The sequence below is a fragment of the Canis lupus genome, chromosome 35 (assembly GCF_048164855.1).
Source record: "Canis lupus baileyi chromosome 35, mCanLup2.hap1, whole genome shotgun sequence".
Classification (NCBI taxonomy): Eukaryota; Metazoa; Chordata; class Mammalia; order Carnivora; family Canidae; genus Canis; species Canis lupus.
This window is the reverse complement of record NC_132872.1, coordinates 2,048,088-2,071,027: the sequence shown is the minus strand read 5'-3', so window position 1 is coordinate 2,071,027 and position 22,940 is coordinate 2,048,088. Positions and strand designations below refer to the sequence as shown.

Here is a 22,940-nt window from a genome sequence, read left to right as displayed (position 1 = left end):
GCTGCTTGGCGGAGCAAAGGCCACAGCCACAGCGCTGCGTTCCCTGTGTGCCCACCGCACCCCTGCCGCTTGGCGCGCCCCCTGCTTTGTCCTCTGATGGCCTTCCAGGAAGTGCCACCATTTCTATCCCCAAAGTCACACACTGGCCTCCAGAGAGAAGCCTCAGTTTGAGGTGGTTCCCGCCCCTGAGCCCGCTTCCGACCCGGGGGCTTGGGACCCGTGCCAGCGACAGGACCGGGACCAGCAGGTGACCCCCCGGCAGGAGGCAGCCGTCAGGATGGCACCACTGGCAAGAAGGGCTGCAGAACTGTCCTGCCATGGAGAGCCCCCACCCAGGGATGAGGAGCCAGAGGGTTCCCCCCAGGGATGAGGAGCCAGGGCCCCCCCAGGGATGAGGAGCCAGAGGGTCCCCCCAGGGATGAGGAGCCAGGGCCCCCCCAGGCATGAGGAGCCAGGCCCCCCCCCAGGGATGAGGAGCCAGAGGGTCCCCCCAGGGATGAGGAGCCAGGGGGCCCCCCAGGGATGAGGAGCCAGAGGGTCCCCCCAGGGATGAGGAGCCAGGGGGCCCCCCAGGGATGAGGAGCCAGAGGGTCCCCCCAGGGATGAGGAGCCAGGGCCCCCCCAGGCATGAGGAGCCAGGGCCCCCCCAGGGGTGAGGAGCCAGAGGGTCCCCCCAGGGATGAGGAGCCAGAGGGTCCCCCCAGGGATGAGGAGCCAGGGGGACCCCAGGGATGAGGAGCCAGAGGGTCCCCCCAGGGATGAAAAGCCAGGGTCCCCCCCAGGGATGAGGAGCCAGAGGGCCCCCCAGGGATGAGGAGCCAGAGGGCCCCCCAGGGATGAGGAGCCAGGGGGCCCCCCTAGGGGTGAGGAGTCAGAGGGTCCCCCAGGGATGAGGAGCCAGGGGGCCCCCCAGGGGTGAGGAGCCAGGGGGCCCCCCTAGGGGTGAGGAGTCAGAGGGCCCCCCAGGGATGAGGAGCCAGAGGGCCCCCCAGGGATGAGGAGCCAGGGGGCCCCCCTAGGGGTGAGGAGTCAGAGGGTCCCCCAGGGATGAGGAGCCAGAGGGCCCCCCAGGGATGAGGAGCCACGGGGTCCCCCCAAGGGTGAGGAGCCAGGGGGTCCCCCCAGGGATGAGGAGCCAGGGGGCCCCCCAGGGACAGGCACCCAGAGGGCCCGCTCCCAGCCTGAGCCCCCCCACCCCAGGGCCCCTTGCGGCGAGGCGGCCCGGGGCGGCGAGTTCCCGGCGGCGGGCGCCCCCTGCAGGTGGACGGGGGTGCGGCGGGGCACAGCGGGGGCCCCGCCCCGCCCCGCCCCGCCCCGCCCTCGCCGCGACCCCGACCCCCCCCCCCCCCCCCCCCGCCCGCAGCCCGGGCCCCCTAAGCCGCCCCCCACGGCGAGGGCCTGGCGCCCGCCGCCCGCAGAGGCCCGGGGGTGCGGCGAGGGGCGGCACTGCCTGCAGGCGCCCCCCCCCCCCCACACACACACACACACACGCTCCTCACCTCCTGGAGGGCCGCAGCCTCACCACTCCCTGGGGGACCCGTCCCTGGCTTGCAGAGACCCGGAGGTTGGGCCTGGGGGCCAGGCCCGGGCCCTGGGAGGGCTGGGGGACGGAGCGCCGAGGGGCACAGTGGCACGTGCAGGTTCTGCTTGGGCACCCAGTCGGACCCCACCATCCTCTGCAGCCAGACAGCTTCGGCCATGTACCTGGGGAGCAACAAGCCAGATGAGAGGGGTCATGGCCCCCCGGCCTGGTCCCCCTCAGCTTGGGGAGCACACAGCCCAAGGCGTGGCCCTGCAGAGAGCTGGGACCATCTTATCCAGGCTACAGTGCCCCTGTACCCCACAACCTGGGGCAGGAACCCACAAGGGCAAGGAAGCCGGGATCCCAGAGGCTCTCACATTGCCCTGCAGAAAACCCTGAAAGAAGAAGGGCATATAAGGGCCTGGGAGCTGGGCTGAGGGCCAGGGGAGATGCCTCGGCTTCATCCTGCCCCCCAGCCCCAGGGGCCACCCCTCGGGCCTCTGGTCAGCCAACTCACTTGGGTCCCAGCGGTGCACAAATCGTTAAATACCAGTTGTTGGCACAGCCGCGGTCGAAGGGGTTGTATCCCTGCAGGTATTGGCCCTAGATGGGGGCAAGGGCCGGAAGGAACTCAGATCCAGCAGGACTGGGCAGCCCCCCCCGCCCCCCTCCCCCCAGGGCTGTAGCTCCAAGGGCAGACAAGCAGGGACAGTGAGCCAAGGGCTCTGTCAACCCACCTCTGAGTAGCTCTCTGCAGGCACCCACTTCTCCTGCCTTCGCAGGGCCCCTGCCCCGTCACCTGTACCCCCTTTTGCAGTATCCCCCCTTTTTTGTTTCCTTTGGCCACACCATGTCCTCCTGCTTCCAGATGTACTTTCAGATCTTTCTTTTGTTGCTAAACTGCTCCAAAGACAGTTGCACCCCTACCGCAACTTCCCTACTTGCCCACCTCTCTCTCTCTTTTTTTTTAAAGATGTCATTTACTGGGGTGCCTGGGTGGCTCAGTCGGTTAAGTGCCTGCCTTCAGCTCGGGTCATGATCCCAGGGTCCTAGGATGGAGCCCCACATGGGGCTCCCTGCTCAGTGGGGAGTCTGCTTCTCCCTCTCCCTCTGCCCCTCCCCACTGCTCAGGAGTGAGAGCGGGGTGCCCGAGAGCACATTCAGGGGAGGCTGCAGGCAGAGGCAGGGGGAGCAGGGCGCCCCATGCAGGGCTCCATCCCAGGACCCTGACATCATGACCTGAGCCAACTGAGGGACCCAGGTGCCGCCCGCCCCCCCCCCCACCTCTCATTTTTTCCAAACGTGTGTCTTCGCTGAATTTCACTAGCTAGAAGGGCGGTTGCGTGGGGCCCCCAGTCATACTTCCCTAACAAAATAACTTGGCCCTGGAAATCTGGACTGAAGTTCCTGAGCACCAATGCAGTGAAGGGCAAGGCCAAGGTCAACTCCTCTCCTGGACATTCTTTTTTTTTTTTTTTTTTTTAAAGATTTTGTTTATTTATTCATGAGAGAGACACAGAGAGAGAGAGAGAGAGAGAGAGACATAGGCAGAGGGAGAAGCAGGCTCCATGCAGGGAGCTCAATCCTGGGACCCTGGGATCATGACCTGAGCCCAAGGCAGATGCTCAACCACTGGGCCACCCAGGTGCCCCTATCTCCTGGACACTCTTAACCAAGTTCTCCCCCTACCCACCCAACAGCCTCGCCCTCTTCCTCTTCCCCAGCACCAGCTGATTCTCTCCCTGACTTCAAGAGCCTCAGCTACAAAATGTCTGTCACAGGCCACCCCCAGCTCCCCCGTGTCCCATGCCCCTGTCACCAAGATTTTGACCTTCACCACTATTCTCCATGAAAACCAGTCAGGACCTCATGGAGAGAACATGACACCTACGGGAGGAAAAGTCAAGATGCCTCCACAATGTTCCACTGCTGCCAAAAGGCACCACTAACCATTGAGATACTTTGAGTCCTGCCCACTTTACCATGTTTAAAGCATTTAAGGGAACCTGATATTCTATTTGCAATTTTAACTAAATGGTTAGAAGAGTTTGATTACATTTACCATTAGAATTGTAAATTTAGAGAAAACTTTGACTTATTAGATGTACATGAAGTTTACAAAGGCATTGACTGTTCAACGTTTAAAGGAGTGACAGACAGTTGCCTAAAGAACTCCTTAGAACTCACTGAGAAGGGCAGCACTTTCCCCTCCCTACAGGAGAGCCTCTCAGATGTGAACAGAATCCAGCAGCTCAGAAGTCCCCTGACTGTCCTCTCTCACTGGCTCCAGACCCAGTTGTCCTGCTCCCGGTCCCCACCTCAAACGCGCTCGCGTCCCACAGGACAGTGACCAAGGTGGGCGCCTTCTCGCCCCATCCCCTGCGCCTCCGGGCTGCCTCTGCTCTCCGCCTGTCTTCCCCAGGATCAGGGCCTCAGGCTTTCCTCTCTCTCTCTTTCTCTCTCTCTCTCTCCCTCACTCTTGCTCTCCCAAAGCAGTTACCAATTTCCTTGTGTATAGATTCACCCATTTGCTCATAAATATTCTGGGGCCTCAACAGTGTCTGAGGCATTGCACTGGGGATGAGGACACACCATCAGCGGGGGAGTGATCAGGGCAGCGCGGAGACGGGATGAGGGAGAGGAGCAGGGAGCCGGTGCCAAGACTCTAAGGTGCAGGCAGAGGAGCAGCAGCCCTGGAGAGTAGAGAGCTGGGCCCTAGGGGGCTGGGGAAGGGCCCAGGCAGGTGCATGCAGCACCACGCTGCTGTGTGCAGCCTGGAGAGATTAGTGTTAGAGGCTGGGGAGCACTTGGAGAGCACGGCCTCAGTGTGCCCCTGAGCAGAGGAGCCGCCGCATGGGCTGGAGAAGGTGACGAATGATGCCGGTGAGCACAGCCGACTCGTTCAAGAAATATGGCTCTGGGGGCACCTGTGGTGGCTCAGCGGTTGAGCATCCGCCTTCAGCTCAGGGCGTGATCCCAGGGTCCTGGGATCGAATCCCCCATCAGGCTCCCTGCGTGGAGCCTGCTTCCCCCTCTGCCTGTGTCTCTGCCTCTCTCTGTTTCTCTCATGAATTAATGAATAAATAGAATCAGAAAGAAAGAAAGAAAGAAAGAAAGAAAGAAAGAAAGAAAGAAAGAAAGAAAGAAAGAAAGAAAGAAAGAAAGAAAGAAAGAAAAAGAAAGATGGCTCTGCTGGAGGGGAGAGCGCAACAGCTGGAAGGGAGGCTTGTGATGGAAAGGAGTGTTTGCTTTGCATTTAAGATGGAGAGACATGAATGCCTGTCGGTGATGACGGGAAGGAAGGTAATGACAGCAGCGATACAGAGGGCATTCGCTGTACTGGCGTCTCTTGTGTGCGTCTTACGCTTATCGACCCACGCTGCTGCCTTTTACAAATGGGACGACTGAAGCACCAGGCGGCTGAGTAACAGACCCAAGATCTCCCTGCTGCTGGGAAGCTCTGGTTTGAATTTCTGTAGCCTGGCTCCAGAGCCCTTGCTATCAACCACCAAGCAAGCGGCCCCAGGAGATGTGGCTCGAGGATGGAGGTAGGAAGGGAATGAATGCCTGAAACGGGTTCTGCGGGTAACAGGAAGGAGCCCTGAATGAATGAATCCCATTCATTACAGAATACAGTGACTCACAGAGTGCAGACCACATTTAGATTTCTTAAGACTGGAGATCATAGGGCAGCCCCGGTGGCTCAGTGGTTTAGCGCCACCTTCAGCCCAGAGCCTGATGCTGGAGACCCGGGATGGAGTCCCGCATCGGGCTCCCTGCATGGAGCCTGCTTCTCCCTCTGCCTGTGTCTCTCTCTGCCTCTCTCTCTGTGTCTCTCATGAACAAATAAAATCTTAAAAAAAAAAAAAAAAAGACTGGAGACCACAGACTGGGAAAGCCCCATGATGAGCAGTGGAGAGAGGGCAGGCCAATGGTGTGACCAGGGACTAGAAGGCCCCTGGGATTTGAGAAGGGAGAGTGCTGCCCCAGAGAGGCTGAAAAGATGGGCTGGGGCTGGAGAGGGAAGGCTGCACAGAAGGTAACGAGTAGGGCTAATGTGTTAGAGCAGAGTCACAGGTGGGCTGGGAGCCAACAGGGGTAGGTTGGAGTGATTGGGTGCTGGCTGTAGGGATGGGAGGTGGTAGGGCAACGCCAGTGCCTCTGTCCTTTCAGCTCTCACCGTCTTCAGCCCCCCTCCCCCATCAAGGCAGCTAACTACACTCTTCCTAAAACAACCTTTAGTTGGGGCACCTGGCTGGCTCAGTCAGATCATGAATCACACGACTCATGATCTCAGGGCTCAAGCCCCACGTTGGGTGTGGAGCCTACTTAAAACAACAACCACCGTTAGTCAAGTCATTGTCCTGCTAAAGGAATCCTATGGCAAGGATGTTCACTTTTATTACTCCCACTCAACACCGTACTGGAGATCCAAGACAGTGCAGTAAGAAGAGAAAAAGAAAGAAATCCATACATGTTGGAAAGGAAAAAATAAAACTGTCCTTATTCATAGGTGACATGATTTTCTTTTTTTTTTCTTTTTTTTTTTTTTTTTTTTAGGTGACATGATTTTCTAAGTGAATCAACAAAAAAGCTATTAGAGTAAGTGAGTCCAGCAAAACTGCAAGATTCAAGACCAATAAACAAAAATCTATTGTATCTTTTACAATAATTAACATATACACATGAAATTTAAAGACATTTATAATAGCACAAAAACAAAATACTTAGAAAAGATCTAACACAATGTACGCAAGATCTATATACTGAAAACTACAAAACGCTGATGAAAGAAATCAAAGAAGCAAATAAGTGGAAAGGGGTTCATGGGTTCAAACACTCAATATTGTTAAGATGTCAATTTTCCTAATTGACCTATAGGTTCAACATAATCCAAATAAAAAGCAAATTGTGGAAATTAAGCTGTTTCTAAAAGGTAAAAAGAAAATCAAAGGACCTGGGATAACCAAAAGAACTCTGAAAAAGAAGAACAAATTTGGAGAACTCACACTGTGTGATTTCAAGACTTGATACAAACCTACTGATCAGGGGTTCCCTGGGTGGCGCAGTGGTTTGGCGCTGCCTTTGGCCCAGGGTGCGATCCTGGAGACCCGGGATCGAATCCCACATTGGGCTCCCGGTGCATGGAGCCTGCTTCTCCCTCTGCCTGTGTCTCTGCCTCTCTCTCTCTCTCTCTCTCTCTCTCTCTCTGTGACTATCATAAATAAAAATTAAAAAAAAAAACCCTACTGATCAGGACAGTGAGGTATTGGCAAAAGAGTAGGGAGTCCAGAAATAAACCCACAACTATTTAGTCGACTGATTTTTGACAAATGTGCAAAGGTAAATGGAAGAAGGATAATCTTTACGGCAAATGATGCTGGAGTTATGCAAAAGTAATAAATCTTGACCAATACCTTGCATCCCATACAAAATTTAGCCCAAAATGAATCATAGACCTCAATATAAAATCTAAAACTATAAAATTTCCAGAAGAAAATATGAGAAAATCTTTGTGACCTCGGGTTAGGCAAAGCTTTCTTAATTACAACACCAAAAACGCAGTCCATAAGAGAAAAAAAGCAACAGTGCCCTTCATCAAAATTTAAAACTTCTGATCTTTGGAAGACACCGTTAAAAAAAATTGTGATGACAAGCCATAGACTGGGAGAAAATATTTGCAAAATACGTTTCTGAATCCAGAGTAGACCTCGTAGAACTCAATAGTTTTAAAAATCCCAACTTTTTTTTAATGGGTAAAAGATTGGAACATTTAGTCAAAGATATGTAGATGGCAAATAAGAAAGTGAAAGGATGCTCACAACATCACTCTTCGTTAGGAAAAGGCCAATTAAAAAAATCACCGTGAAGTATCACTTCACATTTACCAGGCTGGCTAAAATTAAAAAACAAAAACAAAAAAAAAACAGAAAATCTTGACAATACCAAATGTGAGCGACACTGCCTCTAGGGACGGGAACCCAGCACCATGGGAACGCACCCACTTTGGAAGACACTATGGTGGTCTCATGAGGTTTAACATACAGTCACCATAGGACTCGGCAATGCCACTCCTAAGTATTTGCCTAAAGAGAAATGACAACCCGCGTTCCCGTGCCTATCCACCGACGGTTACAGCGGCTTTATTTATAATCCCCCAAACTGGAAACCACCCACATAGCCCTCAGCCCGGGAAGTGGATCAACAAGACACTAGCCACAGGGATGGGGACCGGCAGCGACTCGGATGGCCGGCAGATACTGAGCCGGAGAAGCCAGACTCAACAGGCTACCGCTGCGTTCACAGGAGTCTCTGGAGAAGGAAAAACTAAAGGGAGAGAAAACAGATCAAGTGGTTGCCAGGGGCTGCGAGCAGGGAGAGAAACTGAGGACAAAAGGCCCTGAGGGAGGGACTCCTGGGTGGCTCAGCGGTTGCGCATCTGCCTTCGGCTCAGGTCATGACCCTGGGGTCCCGGGATCGAGTCCCGCTTCGGGCTCCCTGCATGGAGCCTGCTTCTCCCTCTGCCTGTGTCTCTGCCTCTGTCTCTCTCTCTGTCTCTCATGAGTAAATAAAATCGTTAGAAAAAAAAAAAAAGGGGCCTGCGGGAATATTTTTTTGGGTGGGTGGAATTGTTGTAAACCTTGACCCTAGTGGTAACTACAGAGCAGGGCTGTGCGTTGGTCAAAGCTCATAGAGCTGCACTGAAACAGGGTGAATTTTACTGCATGTAGAAAAAGGAAAGGAAAGGGAAAAAAAAAAAAAAAAAAGTCCGGTCGTGGCTCCCAGGCTTCCCCTGAACCAAGACTGTTCTCCACCTGACTTTCCAGGCGTTTCAGCTCTGGCCAGTCCCGGGCCGCCGCTCGACCTCCCAGGCCCGTCTGAGCTCCCGTGAGCACCGTGTCCCGCCCCGCAGCCCGCAGCCCGCAGCCCGCAGCCCTGGGGACCTGGGGGACCAGCCCGCCCGCGCTGCTCCCTGAACTCCGCCCAGCACACGCCCTTCCCCGAGCCCCACCGCGTCGGCAGGGGCTCTTCTTCTTCTTTTTTAAAAGATTCTATTTATTTACTCATGAGACACAGAGAGGCAGAGACCCAGGCCGAGGGAGCAGCAGGCTCCACGCAGGGAGCCCGACGCGGGACTCGATCCCGGGCCCCGGGGTCACGCCCTGGGCCGCTGGCAGGTGCTCAGCCGCTGAGCCCCGGGCGCCCCGGGCAGGTGCTCCTCCGATCGCACGGTCGGCGCGGACAGACACCTGCGCGCCCAGAACCAGGCCCGCGGGCGGCGCACCTGCTCGAGCTCCCGGCAGGTGGGGCCCGAGACGCGTCTGGGTGCAGCAGCGCCCCCGAGGGGGTCAGGCCGCCGGGGCCCAGGGCGGGGAGGGCCGGCGGGGGCGGGGGCCGCGTACCTTGCCCTCGTAGGAGCGCTCGGCCGCGCTCACCGACGCCGCCTGGATCAGCAGCAGCAGGGACAGCGGCACCAGGAAGCCGGCGGCCGGCACCGCCACCACGAGGCTGCGCCAGCTAAGGAGCAGCGCCGCCCCCGTCCTGGCCCCGCCCCGCGGCCCCGCCCTCTGCAGTCCCCACCTGCAGCCCGGCCACCTGCAGTACCCCCCACCTGCAGTCCGCCCCCCTGCAGTCCGCCCCCCTGCAGCCCGCCCACCTGCAGTCTGCCCCCCTGCAGTACCCCCAGCTGCAGTCCGCCCCCCTGCAGTCCCCCCCAGCTGCAGTCTGCCCCCTTGCAGCCCGCCCACCTGCAGTCCGCCCCCCTGCAGTCCCCCCCAGCTTAAGTCCGCCCACCTGCAGTCCCACCCCCCCTGCAGTCCCGCCCCCTTGCAGTCCCCCCCAGCTGCAGTCCCGCCCCCCTGCAGTCCCCCCCAGCTGCAGTCCCGCCCCCCTACAGTCCCCCCCAGCTGCAGTCTCCCTCACCTGCAGCCCGGCCCCCTGCAGTCCCGACCCCCTGCAGCCTGCCCCCCTGCAGTCCGCCCACCTGTAGTCCCCCTCACCTGCAGTCCCTCCCCCCACCTGCAGTCCCCCCACCTGCAGTCCCCCCCACCTGCAGTCCCCCCCATAGTTCCTCCCCCCCTCCCCCACGGCCACCAGGGCCTCTGCCCCTGACTGCCCCCCAGCCGCTCCCTGGGAGGCTCCCCGGAGGATACGCCATGGCTTTGTCCAGGGAGAAAGGCAGGTGGGTCGTGCGCCCCAGGAAGATGAGGCAGGTCACCAGCATGGCGCCCGAGTAGAGGCATAAGGACAGGACCAGCAGCAGGAAGAAGCGGAAGTTGCGGTGACCAATGCAGTTATTAACCCACTTGCAGTGGTGGTCAAAGTCCTGGGTAAGAGGGAGGGAGCAGGAGTGGAGGGCACCCCCACATCTGAGACCCTACCCCCTCCCTGACCCCTGTTCCCAAAGGCCACCTGGCCTTGGCCCCCAAACTGGCTCCCATCCCTAGGGAGAAACCCAGCCACAGGGTCCCTAAGGCCAGCACTTCTATTACAGCGCTGCCGTCTCTGGGGCCCACGAGGGCACGTGGCAAGCGGCCTTTGGACGCAGAGCCTGCCTGGTCTTCTGGGGGACACATCCCCGTGTGACTGGGCTGGACATAGAACATCTCTGGGTTCTGTTTCCTCATCCATTGAATGAGGGTAACAGTACCCTTCCCAGCTGGCCTCTGGTTGTAGGGACCGGAGAAGACAGCACATCTGCAAACCTCTGCGGGCTGTGACATGAGACAGACAAGCCCTCAGAGCCCAGGAGAGCCTCTGGCCTGGACGCGACAAGAAGCCAGGCGAAGCTTTCCTGGCCAGGCCTCCAGCCAGCCCGAGGCCCTCGGGCAGCCAGTGCCAGCAAGCCTGGGGTACGACGGGAGTGGCCTTCTGACCCCCCTGGACTGAGCAGGCCCTGCAGAGTGTCATGCGTCCGTGAGTGTCAGCATGTGCACAGGCAGGGGCTCACCTCCCTGGACAGGTGCAGGTGCACAGGTAGTGGCCTGCACGAGTGACCAAGAGCGGTTGGGAGTTACGGGCCCCCTTGGCCTCTAGCCGTCCTGGGAGTGGTTCCACACTTGCCGCGGGCCCCGGGGTGAGCATGAAGAGGGCACTCACTTCCACACAGATGTTGCACCAGGGACAGTGGTAGGTCCGGGGCGGGCAGTGGAAGCAGCACTTCTGGCACCATTGCAGGCGGAAGGCTCTGTGGTTCACCCATACCACGTGCACCATCGTGGGGCCCTGTTCGTTGGAGCCTGGGAGGGAGGAGGACAGCGGCAGCAGGAGGCCCTCGGGTCAGTGTGCTGCTGGGGTAGGGAGGCCAGCTGGGGGGGGTGAGGGAGGTGGAGGGGGGAGCTGGGCGGGTGTCCCGGTCCCCACTGAGCAAGCTGCCCAAGCGCAGAGGGCATCAAAGGGACGGTAGGCCTCCAGCCGGGAGAGTTCTGTGAGGACTCAGCCCCTCGAAACAGTCGGTGCGGTGGGGAGAAGGAAGGGGGAAGTGAGGGTGTCGGGGCGCCGGCTTCCCGCCCCAGCGGCCGCGAAGCCCCGGGAGAACCTCCCGAAATCTGTTTTGCCGCGTGGCGTGTCCGTGGCTCACAGCAGGAAGTGCCAGAGGCGGGGCCCCGGCATATGAGGGTGTGCGGGGAAGGGTGCTGAGGCCGAGGCGGGCGGCGGCAGGAGCCCCAGGACGGGCCACCCCCTCCGCAGGCCCAGCGCCTCACCTTGGTGCAGGATGCCGGGGTCTGAGAAATTGAGTGAAACCAGACTGAAGACCGTGAGGACGCAGAGGAGGCCCGTGACCAGGGGAAAGGCCCACTCCCCGTTCTGGGCCAGCCACCTGCAACTGAGACCAGCGCGGCGCTCAGCCCTGACCCAGAGGGCCTGAAGCCCCCAGCCCCGGACCCCGTCACTGGGTCAGAACCCACACACGCCGGAGCCCGCTCCAAGTACCCAGGCTGGTGACAGATCCCTGGACACCCCACCGATCGTCACCGGCGGAACCGGCACCCGCAGCTCCCGGGGGTGCAAGCAGGGCCCCCAGGCCTCTGCACATGCGTAACCCCGGCCTGGAGCACCCCCTCCCCTCACCCCCTCCCGCACTTCCCCTGCCTCCCTGCTCCCATTTTCTGCCTCGGTAGGGACCCCGCAGCCTGTGGGGGAGGGAGGCTCACGGGAAGGCGAAGAAGAGGCCACTGAAAATGAGCAGCAGCGCGACGTTGAAGGCGGCAAACAGGCTTGGGAGGATCCAGGGAAGCGGGGCCCGAGGCGGCAGATGGGGCGCCTTCAGGAGCGGCATGGCCCGACCGCCCTCGCCTCCAGGGGAGACCAGGGCCACCAGGCTCCCTCGCCCCCGCCGGCTCTAGGAGCCCCATGGCCACAGCAGCCTCAGAAGCCACAGCCTAGGGTGGAAGGGAAGAAGTTCCAGTGTGACATCACAGAGGCCAAGGAGAAGGGAGGCCAGGGCCCTCGGCAGAACCGCCTGCAGGCGCCGAGGGCTGCTTCCAAGAGCAACCCCCCCGCCACCGTCACCACTGCACCCCCCTCACTTGTGCCAGGGAGTGAGAGCTCCCCCTGTGAGGTTGGCTTTGAGACGCCTGAGATCAGGGGGACACACGGGGAGCAGGTGGGTGATTGTACTCATCCTCCCAGGCGTGGTGCCAGCCAGAGCGACGGTGGTTGCTGTTCACCCTATCTCCGTTGTCTTCCTTTTTGTCATTACACCATGGAGGGGCAGCTGAATAATTCTCCAGGTTCCTTCGTTTCCAGGGTTGGCATCATGACACAATTCTGGGCAAGAGACATGATTAGAGGTCTGCTGAGGATTTCTAAAAAAGCTTTGCCTTGTCCCTTTCTTCTGGTCTTGAACCCACATGTGCTGGCTGGCGGTACCATCTTGAACCCATTAGGCAACGGCAACGGCAACACGGTACACAGAATGGCGTGGATGACATCGTTGAGTCCCTGGCCCAGACTTAAACTGGCTCTCTCTGGGCTACTTATTATATGAGAGGATAACTGGGTTTTCTGTTACATGCAGCCGACATTTGTCATTTGTTTTAGCTACTGAGCATCTGAACCCCTCTGTGCTTGGAGGATTCCCACACTGTACGTCTTCATGAAGGGCAAAGACCATTCCCCGTATCAATTGGAGCCCAAACTGCCAGATACTCACATTCAAAGCCTCTCCTGCAGCTGGGGAATAGCCCTGTGACCCAGCGCCACCAATTAGCCTCAGAACTGCCACCACCAACCAAGTTGGAAATCTTCTGAGATCCAGCAAGTGCACATATTTTCAGAGCTCTGTGTGTTGAAGTGTAATGGCCTTTTTGAAGGTCACTTCAATTTCAACAGTGATTGTGCTATTCTTCAACATGGGTAAGAGATGCAATGCCGGGGGTGCCTGGGTGGCATGGTCCGTTGAGTATCTGGCTCTCGGTTCCTGCATCAGGCTCCCTGGGGAGTATGAAGTCTGTTTGGGATTCTCTCTCTCTCCCTCTGCCTCTCCTGTTCATGCTCTCTCTCTCTCTCTCTGTCTACAAAATGAGTAAATATATCTTTAAAAAAATATGCAATTCTAAGAGATCTACTTTGGACTAAGTAGGAATTGGACTAAATGAACTGGAACATTTTGGGAAAATTAATTTGACTAAAAACAGAGCAAAAGTCCCTCGTCAATGCACAATTATTGTTACTTATATTTTCTTGTCTATAGAAACATAGTTTTTCTTCATGACATTCAAATTACCGGGTTAAAATCAATGTAGTAAGAATGCTATTTTTTAAGGGGCACTTGGGCTGGCTCGGTCAGAAGACCGCTGACTTTTGGTTTTGGGGTTGTGAGTTTGAGCCCCACCTGTGGCATAGAGATTACTTAAATAAATAAAACATTTAAAAAAGGGAATGTGGGCAGCCCCGGTGGCTCAGGGGTTTAGCGCCGCCTTTAGCCCAGGGCGTGATCCTGGAGACCCGGGATTGAATCTGCACCCGCCTCCCCGCATGGAGCCTGCTTCTCCCTCTGCCTGTGTCTCTGCCTCTCTTTCTCTCTCTCTTTCTGTGTCTCTCATTAGTGAATAAATAAAATCTTAAAAAAAGGGAATACTATAATATACTTGATTGTATTTCAAATACTATGGTTTAAAATTTTAGCTATTTTCATTTGTCTTAATTAAATATAACTGTATGTATGCACATTTAAAATACCTACATATTGATATATATTACAATTAATTAATTTTTTACCAGTATATCTATAATAGGAGAGAATTGAGCTTGGAAATGATCTTTGCATAACAGTCTGTTTTCTTTTTTTTTTAAGATTTTATTTATTTATTCATGAGAGACACAGAGAGGCAGAGGGAGAAGCAGGCTCCCCACAGGGACTCGATCCCAGGACCCCAAGATCATGACCTGAGCCAAAGACAGACACTCAACTACTGAGCCACCCAGGTGCCCCAACATGATGTTTTCAACATGATGCAATAAAAAGTTATTATGTGCTTTCTGCCAAACTTACTCAGTGGTAGAGAATCATGATCTCACCTAACCTAAAGGAATGATTTAATGGGGTCTATTCACTTATATGCTTTTTTGTTTGGGGGAATTTTATGACCATTGACAATTATAAGCAAATAAATAGAATGATAGGAGATTGCTCACCTCTTAAAAAGACTGAAAATGCTGTCATGTTACCTTCTGCTATGCCATGTAAGACTGTTAGTCTGATTAATAATATAGCAAATACTATTTATTTCCTATCTCAGGCACCTGTACTCTCATATAGCAACAGTTTTTTTAAGATTTTATTTATTTGAGGGCAGCCCGGGTGGCTCAGCGGTTTAGCGCCGCCTTCAGCTCAGGGCGTGATCCTGGAGCCCCCGGATCGAGTCCCACGTCAGGCTCCCTGGACAGAGCCTGCTTTTCCCTCTGCCTGTGTCTCTGCCTCTCCCTCTCTCTCCTCTCTGTGTAGTCTCATGAATAAATAAATAAAATCTTTAAAATAAAAAAAATAAATATTTTATTTATTTGAGAGAGAGAGAGAGAGTGTAAGCGGGGAGAAGGGGCAGAGGGAGAAGGAGAAGCAGGCTTCTCTCTGAGCAGGGAGCCCAAGGTGAGTGGCTCAGTCCCAGGACCCCGGGATCATGACCTGAGCCGAAGGCAGACGCTTAGCCAACTGAGCCCCCCAGGTGCCCCAATTATCAGTGAAGTCTTCATGGAACAGTTGTGGGGACCCATCACTTCTGTAGCTCACCCCAGTAGAGATTCTACTCCCCTCCATTCTGATAACATTAGCTGCTAGAACACGTTATCGTGCCTTGTCATCCACATACGGTTTCTCTGCTCCTCTTATTTTTGTCTGAAAGTCCCCGCTAGAAGCTGCAGAGCAGAAATCAGGTCTTCTGGAAGGAACAACAAAGAAGGACAGAAAGGGATACAGGGAATAGACACAGGATTACAGACTTCTTAGAAAAAGCTGACGTGACCGGCAGGGCAGACACCTCGCTGTCAGAGTCAGTCTGTGGATTCCTTCCTCCAAAAACCCGCTTCTCCCCCAGCTAATTACTGTTCCTCCCAGTAATTAGGATTATATTCACCCTATTGTTCAGATCAAACCCACCAAGTCGCCTGACTCCTGGCTTTGTCTCACATCCCACATCCAGTTCACCAGCTCTGCCATCAAAATAGAATCTCACAAGTCTAAGCCACCACCCTTCCTTGCCTGGGTATCGCAATAACCTCCTAACTGGCCTGGGCCTCTTCTGTTCTTGGTCTTTATTATTATTATTTTTAAAAATATTTTATTTATTTGTTTGAGAGGGAGCACATTCAGAGAGTAGGGGTGATGGAAGAAGGAGAAGCAGACTCCTCACTGAGCAGGGAGCCCGATGCGGGACTTGATCCCAGGACCCTGAGACCATGACCCCAGCTGGAGGCAGACGCCTAACCTACTGAGCCACCCAGACACCCCTGTCCTTGGCTTTCAGTAGACTCTGGAGTGGTCAGCACTCCTTCTAGAACTTAGATCATGGCCTCTGGTCAGAACCCCCCAACTCCTGCCCACCTCACTCAGAATAAAGTCCAAAGTCCTTACAGCCGCCTTCCCTGACCTGGCTCCTCTAGCTTTCTGATCTCATTTCCTAACACCCAGCCCCTTGCTCGGGCACACGGGCCTCCCTGCTGTTCCTGACACACCTGCAGCTCCCATCCTGGGTCCTTCACACTTCCTCTCCTGTTTCCCTGGAGTTCTGCAGCAGAGCCTGCTAACTCACTTCACCCAGTGCTTTGTTCTCCCAGCGCCCCTATGCTGCACCGCCCCCTGCCCCCCCCCCCCAGCCCTAGAATACACTCCTCACGGCTGGATCTCGGGTCAATAAATGTGAACAGTTAAAACATCTTTTGCATAATTTGCAAGATGCTTTCCAGAAAGTTTATACACGTTTACTGTTATGAGCATAACTGTATCATAACACAAACACAGTAAATAGTAACATAAAGTAAGTTCTCAAATTTTACATGTGACAAATGACACCTTGATCTTTTCATTTATATCTCCTTGAATTACTTATGAAATTAAGTATTCTCCTACAACTGGAGGTCATTTCCTTATAGTTGTTTTGTGAATTGCCCTTCTACCTCTTTTGCTTGCTCACATCTCCATGTGGAAGGATTGGCGTACTTTTCTTTTTCTTGTGTGATAAATATAGATAACATAAATTTTACCATTTTAATCACTTTTTAGTGTCCAGTTCTGTGGCATTAAGTACATTCACCATGTTTTTTTAAGGATATTTATTTATTTATTTTTATTTTTATTTTTATTTTTTTTCATGAGAGACACAGAAAGAGAGAGAGGCAGAGACACGGGCAGAGGGAGAAGCAGGCTCCATGCAGGGAGCCTAATGTGAGCCTCGATCCCAAGACCCTGGGATCACGCCCTGAGCCAAAGGCAAACACTGAACCACTGAGCCACCCGGGGGGCCCTAATAGATGGTCCTCTTAATGCAGAAAAGGCATTTGGCAAAATCTAATACCATTGCATCATTAAAATACTGCATAGGCTAGGAACAGAAGGGACCTTTCTGAAAGAGCATTTATGGAAAACGCAGAGCCTAACATCATACTTAATGGTGAAAGACTGCGAGCTTTCCCTGTAAGATCAGGAACAAGACAAATACACTTGCTTTTATCACTTTCATTTATTTACATTATACTGGAAGTTCTAGCCTGAGCAATTAGATTAAAAAGAAGAAGAAGAAAGAAGAAGAAGAAGAAGAAGAAGAAGAAGAAGAAGAAGAAGAAGAAGAAGAAGAAGAAGAAGAAGAAGAAGAAGAAGAAGAAAGAAGAAGAAGAAGAAGAAGAAGAAGAAACTACCCACACTGCAAACCTCCACCTGCAGATGACACAAATCTGTGTATAGTTAGCCTTAAGGAATACACACACACACAATCAGAGCTAATAAATGAGTTCAGGAAAGTAGCAGCATCATTCGTAACAGCCCCAACGTGGAAAGAACCCAAATGCCCATTAACTGATGAACAAAGAAACACAATATGGCCTAGCCACACCGCGGAATGAGGAGAGCACAAAGAGGGGAGCACGGCTGTGGCTGTGCGCTCCAACATGGACAAATCTTGAAAACCTGCCGAATAAAAGAAGGCAGGCACCGAACACCATGTGTTGTGTGATAAGTGTCTATTTAGATAAGTGTCTGGAATCAGCAAATCAATGGAGAGGAAGTAGATTAGTGGTTGCCAGGCAACGGAAGGGGAAAAATTGGAACGGAGGAGGTTTCTTTTTGGGCTCCTGGAAATATCCTGCAATTAGATGAATGGTGATAGTTGTACAATGTTATGAATACAGTACAAACCCCTGAATTATAGACTTTACAACGACTCAACAGGTGAGTTTTATGTTACCTGAATTTTGTCTCAACAAGACATTTTTTAAAAAAGAGAATGGCCTTTAAATATCAAATGATTGGCACGCCTGAGTGGCTCAGTGGGTAAAGAGTCTGCTTTTGGCTCAGGTCATGATTCCGGGGTCTTGGGATCAAGCCCCACATCGGGCTCCCTGCTCAGTGGGGAGTCTGCTTCTTTCTCTCCTTGCTTGTGCTCTCTCTCAAATAAATAAAATCTTTTTTTTTTTTAATTTTTATTTATTCATGATAGGCACACAGTGAGAGAGAGAGGCAGAGACACAGGCAGAGGGAGAAGCAGGCTCCATGCACCGGGAGCCTGACGTGGGATTCGATCCCGGGTCTCCAGGATCGCGCCCTGGGCCAAAGGCAGGCGCCAAACCGCTGCGCCACCCAGGGATCCCTCAAATAAATAAAATCTTTAAAAATATATGTCAAATGGTGAGGACCCCTAAGGAAAACGGATGAAATTTATGGGCTTTTAATTTTTGACTTTTCACAAAATGATCCTTGCACTGAGAGGGCCAAAATTGAAGTGACAGGTGTCCTATCTATGTAATCATACAATTTTGTGATTTAAAGTAAAAAAAAAAAAATGAAGAATGATTCATTCTTCTTGGGTCTAAAACTCAGTGTTTGACTGCAGCTGTCCAAAATTTAGAAGAATCTGAAAATTAGAAGATGTCCCAGCTCATCTTCTCCAGCCATACCTTAGCTAGGGATGGGCCGGCCTTGCATCCTGGCCATGATGGCTCTGGACTAATCTGTGGGTCACACCTTCTGGAAGATAGAGACTCTGCATGCGGCAGAAGTACCCCCTCAGAGGAAAGGTCCTCCCTCTCACCAACACCCCTGTCTCTCCTCTCTCCACCGTCATCCAACCTAAGAAGTAGCCTGGGCCCCCCTCCGCATGCCGCGGCCTCCCAGCTTCTGCTGCCCAGTTGCAGACACAGAGCGTCTGTCCTGCCACCTTTCCTTCCTGCCTCCCTCTCTTCCCAATTCTGTCCTGAAGAAGTTTCAGAGAACATCCTTGGCGCCCTGTTATCTGCTCTGGGAAGTCTAAAGTTCAGGGCTTGGGACAATTAAGCTCAAGGCCTCTCACCAAGCCAGAGATGAATGACCCAGGGAGCAAGTTGAGGCAGCTGAGTCAGCCTGAGTCTGTCGGGGTGGGGCCAAGGCGAGCCATCCTTGCTGGGTCAATGCCCTTGATTTCCTTAGGGTGCCCTCCCCGCCCCCGACCTCGGGAGGTATCCAGGACTCCTGGATCACTAGACTGTCCTGTCCTGAGACTTCTGCTTTGGGAGGAGGGTAGAAGAGGGGCGGAACCCTGCCCGACCCTTGGGAGACATATTAGGTGTCTGGGGACAGGAATGAGTGTCCCCTTGGTACCACACCAGTAACTGCTTCCTCTGGTTTTAGCTCCTCGCTAGCCCACAATCCACTCTCTTGACCCTCTCAAGGGCCCTTTTCTTACTCTCAAAACTCTTACCTGAGTCTCAGCAGAGCTCCTAACCTGGGTCCCTTCTGCCTCTCTCTACACTCTTCGTGGCTTTCTACCCAAGCTGGCGTTAGAACCTCTCCAAGCCTCAGTTTCTTTACCTGTAAAATGGGAATAAAGACAGTACTGATGTCCCAAGAGCAGTTGTAGGGTTTCCACGAGATAAGGAATACGCTGCATTTTCTACAGCACTGGGGGCACCCAAAATGCTCAACAAACATTTGCTACTGCTGTTAAGCTTTCACTAGTTCATCAGTCACGTGGCCTCTTCTAAAGAGCACTCCGTGGGTATCGGGCCCTGTGCCAGGAACCCAGGGGTACTGTGCTTGGGCTCAATGCTTTGAATCTACTTGGGGAGAGAAGAGAAATCACAAACAGGTAATTTGGCACAGCTTTTCAGAATCTGTGCAAAAGCTCTGAAATCTCACTCAGCAACTCTGCCCCTTACGTACACCTGCAGGTTTGCTACATCCTTGGCTGCTGTTGGGCAGGATAAGCCCATCATCGAGATGAGGAGGGCTGAGATTTAGGAAACCCGCATGGGCCTCGTCTGGCTTTTCCAGCTAGTTCTCCCCTCTGCATGCCAGAACCACGGTGCCAATGCCACCGGGGATTTGGCATTGACTCAGCCAGGTTCTGGGAGACCGGATTTGAGGGCTGGTGGGACTGTAGGGAGGATAGACAACTTCATTCTACCACCACCCTAGATGATTCCTTAGAGGGGATGTAGGATGAGGGCTGGCAGGTGGCAAAGGGTGGCCAAAGGCACTCGTGGAGGGAGGAGGAAGGACCACACCTCGGGAGAGGGAGGAGTCAGGAACCAGGGAACTCAGCCAGCCAAGGGGATCAAATTCCTCTGGGGTGAACTCTGAGACAGTCTCTAGAGACCTGTGGGCAGGCGAAGTTTGAGAAAAGAGAGCCAGAGGGGAAGATCCTGTCTTTGCACTTACACGTGGCCCAGGTGTCGCTCTGACCAAGGCCAGCAGGCAGCAGGACCAGCGGGAGCCTCCCTCGGGGCCCTCACCTGCCTGCCCCTCCTTGCCCCTCAGAGCTTGCTGGGAAACCAGAGAGGGAGAGAAGACCATGGAGCCAGACAGGACTCAGATAAAGCTTGACCCCAGGTGAGTGAGGCCGGCAGGCCCAGAGCCAGGAGCCGGTTGCTAAGCAGTGGCCCCTAACACGCTGGCCGGTCCCTATCTCCTCGTCAGGGCCTCTGGTTCTCAGGACACAGAATGAGGCCGACTCAGAGTGGTCTGGCTGTCCTTGAGGTCCTGCGGGCCGGAGTGTGATTCTTCAGAGCCTTGGCTTTGCATCTCAAGTGGGAAGAGGAAAGCTCCAGAGGCAGGGGTGGTGTGGGGCAGGCACAGAGCCCCAGGCAGCAGGAGACTCAACCTTGGTGCTAAGGGACCACTCTTCCTCTGGGGCCCTGCTCTTTCTGGTCAGTCCCTGCACTGCTGCCCCAGTGGAAGTGGAGAGAACGGACTGTGGACTCTTTGGGCACCAAAGCCAGGCCTGTCATAGCCTGGGTGGCACCTGCCTTACACACTAGCCTGAGCTAATTTGCTATTTCCTCAAGAATTGGGGTGTCGAGGGGAAATGTACAGACACCCTGAACTCAGGAGGCTTTGAGGGAGTGTCAAATAATTGGTGTTCCTTCCGGTACTCCCCCACTCCCCTGTCCATGTCCCCAAGTCCCCATATTCTAGTGTAGGCTGGTGTCTCTACAGGTACACAGCAGATCTTCTGGAGTTGCTGACAACCAATTACAGCATCCCCTCCGCCTGCTTCTCTCACGCTCCCACTGCAGCCCAGCTTCTGAGGGGTGAGTCGGGGGCCCTCCCCAGAGGGAAATGAGAGATGAGCATCCCAGCAGGAAGCCAGGACAGTGGGGTGAAGCTGAGGAGAGGTGGTCCTGAGCTGGCCAGCCTGGACAGGGTCTATCTCTCATGGTTGAGGCCTCAGAAAGAGGACCATGGCAACCTAGCCAGGGAGACAAAGCTGCATGCTGGACCTCCCATGAATCCCAGCCTCAAGGCTCATTCACATTGCAGACACTGGCCTGGAGCATTTTTCAAACTCCAGAGCCATCCAGAGGATTCAAGATGGTGTCCATATGATCCAAGCCCCAAAGAATCTCCTTGGGGCCTGCATATAGCCTCTTCGGGAAAGTGTCTACATCATTCTAGAGAGGTGGTTTTTTTTTTTAAGATTTTATTTATTTATTCATGAGAGACACACACATACACAGAGGCAGAGACACAGGCAGAGGGAGAAGCAGGCTCCATGCAGGGAGCCCGACGTGGGACTCGATCCTGGGTCTCCAGGATCACACCCTGAGCTAAAGGTGGCGCTAAACCGCTGAGCCACCCAGCCTGCCCTAGAGAGGTGGTCATTATGAATAATGTTCTTAAAACAGGTGAACCTGGGGGCACCTGGGTGGCTCAGTCGGTTAAACATCTGCCTTCAACTCATGCCATGACCTCGGGGTCCTGAATGGAGTCTGGGCATCAGGCTCCCTGCTCAGCGAGGAGCCAGCTTCTCCCTCTCCCTCTGCTTCTGCCCCCTGCTCATGCTCTCTGCTTTCAAATCAGTCAATCAATCAATCAATGACATCTTTTTTAAAAATTAGGTGAACCTGTAAAAGTATTCTGACAGTGTTGGCCAACTAGATCTTATTCTTATACTGAATTGCTTCTGAAAGTGAAAAGCAGAAGATGGGACCCAGTTTATTCCCTGGCCACCTATATGACAACCAAATGACCCGAGCATCTTCACAACTGTGGCTCCCATCTAGATTTCATTTTGTTTTCCTACTGCGTGATTAAGCACCTCTTAGACGTTGATGAATAAGAGTCTATGTCTCTATGGTATCTTTTTTTTTTTTTTTTAAGAATTCATTTATTTATTTGAGAGAGAGAGGGGAGCCTGATGCGGGGCTGGATCCCAGGACCCTGAGATCATGACCTGAGCCAGAGGCAGATGCTTAACTGACTGAGCCACCCAGGCACCCCCTCTACGGTATCTTTAACGTTTTTTCCCAACCTCCTTCCTGATGTTGTCACCTCAGTGAGCAAGCAGACTTTCTGAAACAGGATGTGGTTGGTCGAATCAGGAGGCAGGCACGGGCATGTGCTTGGACAACATTCAGTCTGGTTTCAGAGTGAATGACAACTGCCAGTGTCCAGAGAGGCTTTGCAGCTGTTCAAGGATTTGTGCCAGTAGGTAGCTGCTATATCCAGCTCTAGGAACCTCTTGCTTAGAGCGCAGCTTGTGGTGCAAGTGTTCCCTTACATTAGCAGTTGTCAACCAGAAGTAAATTTGTCCCCCAAGGAATTTCTGGCAACGGCTAGAGACCGTTTCAGTTGCCACAACTAGAGGGTGCCATTGGCATATAGTGGGGAGAGGCCCTGGATGCCGCCATGAATACAATGGAAAGCACCCCCGCACCCCAACCATAAGGAGTTACCTTGGCCAACGTGTCCATAGCGCTTTTTAGCCCGAGAAACCCTGCCTTACGCAGTAAACATGGATGTCACATTGCTTTGCTACAGATCGTGCAAATAGAAGCACCAGGGATGTTCAGGGCAGGGAGACCACTGTGGGTCTGATAGTGTAGCGAGCTGGGGAAGCAGGGGACAACCTGGAGGCCTGGCCAGGTGAGGTGCGGCCTGATGCGCGTCTGGCAGAGGGGCTGTACTTTATCCTGTAGACGGAGGGAGCCGCTGAGGGCCCTGAGATTGGGAGCGGCCGGACGGTGCTTCAAAATAATTAATCAGTAAACAGGGTGGACGTCGGGGAAGAGGGGCCGTGAGAGGCAGGGGTATACACTGGAGGTTGTCGCCCCAGCCCAGAAGGAGGAACAAGAGTCTGAGCCGGAACAGTGTCAGGGAAAGGGAGGGAAGGTCGGAGGACACAGGCAAGCCAAAGAAAGGGCAGGCCATCTGGGAAATAGCCAGATGGGGTGAGAGCGGGAAGGGGAGACTGTAAGCAGCACCCTGGGGATGTGGGCAGGGCGAGGGCAGTGG

General features: G+C 54.1%; 2 protein-coding genes across 7 annotated transcripts in view; one reads left to right on the top strand and one right to left on the bottom strand.

Moving 5' to 3' along the window:
• Positions 1 to 1,518: 1,518 nt before the first annotated feature.
• ZDHHC19 (zDHHC palmitoyltransferase 19) lies at positions 1,519 to 11,897 on the bottom strand. The gene is given in 8 exon segments (XM_072812564.1): positions 1,519 to 1,596; positions 1,599 to 1,704; positions 2,040 to 2,125; positions 8,926 to 9,031; positions 9,676 to 9,848; positions 10,622 to 10,761; positions 11,227 to 11,348; positions 11,677 to 11,897. Coding segments are annotated over 8 exon segments (936 nt in total). The 5' UTR covers positions 11,802 to 11,897.
• The window catches only part of SLC51A (solute carrier family 51 member A), a 26,279-nt gene continuing 14,185 nt past the window's right edge, over positions 10,847 to 22,940 (top strand). The window contains exons 1-4 of one of the 6 annotated variants that reach the window (XM_072812559.1): positions 10,848 to 12,128; positions 12,566 to 12,880; positions 19,965 to 20,036; positions 20,643 to 20,737. In XM_072812559.1, the coding sequence (XP_072668660.1) occupies positions 19,999 to 20,036; positions 20,643 to 20,737 (133 nt within the window). In that variant the 5' untranslated portion in view covers positions 10,848 to 12,128; positions 12,566 to 12,880; positions 19,965 to 19,998. Of the gene's footprint in view, positions 12,881 to 19,964; positions 20,037 to 20,642; positions 20,738 to 22,940 lie in introns of all 6 variants that reach the window. The other 5 variants (XM_072812558.1, XM_072812560.1, XM_072812562.1 and 2 more) reach the window with 5 other exon arrangements.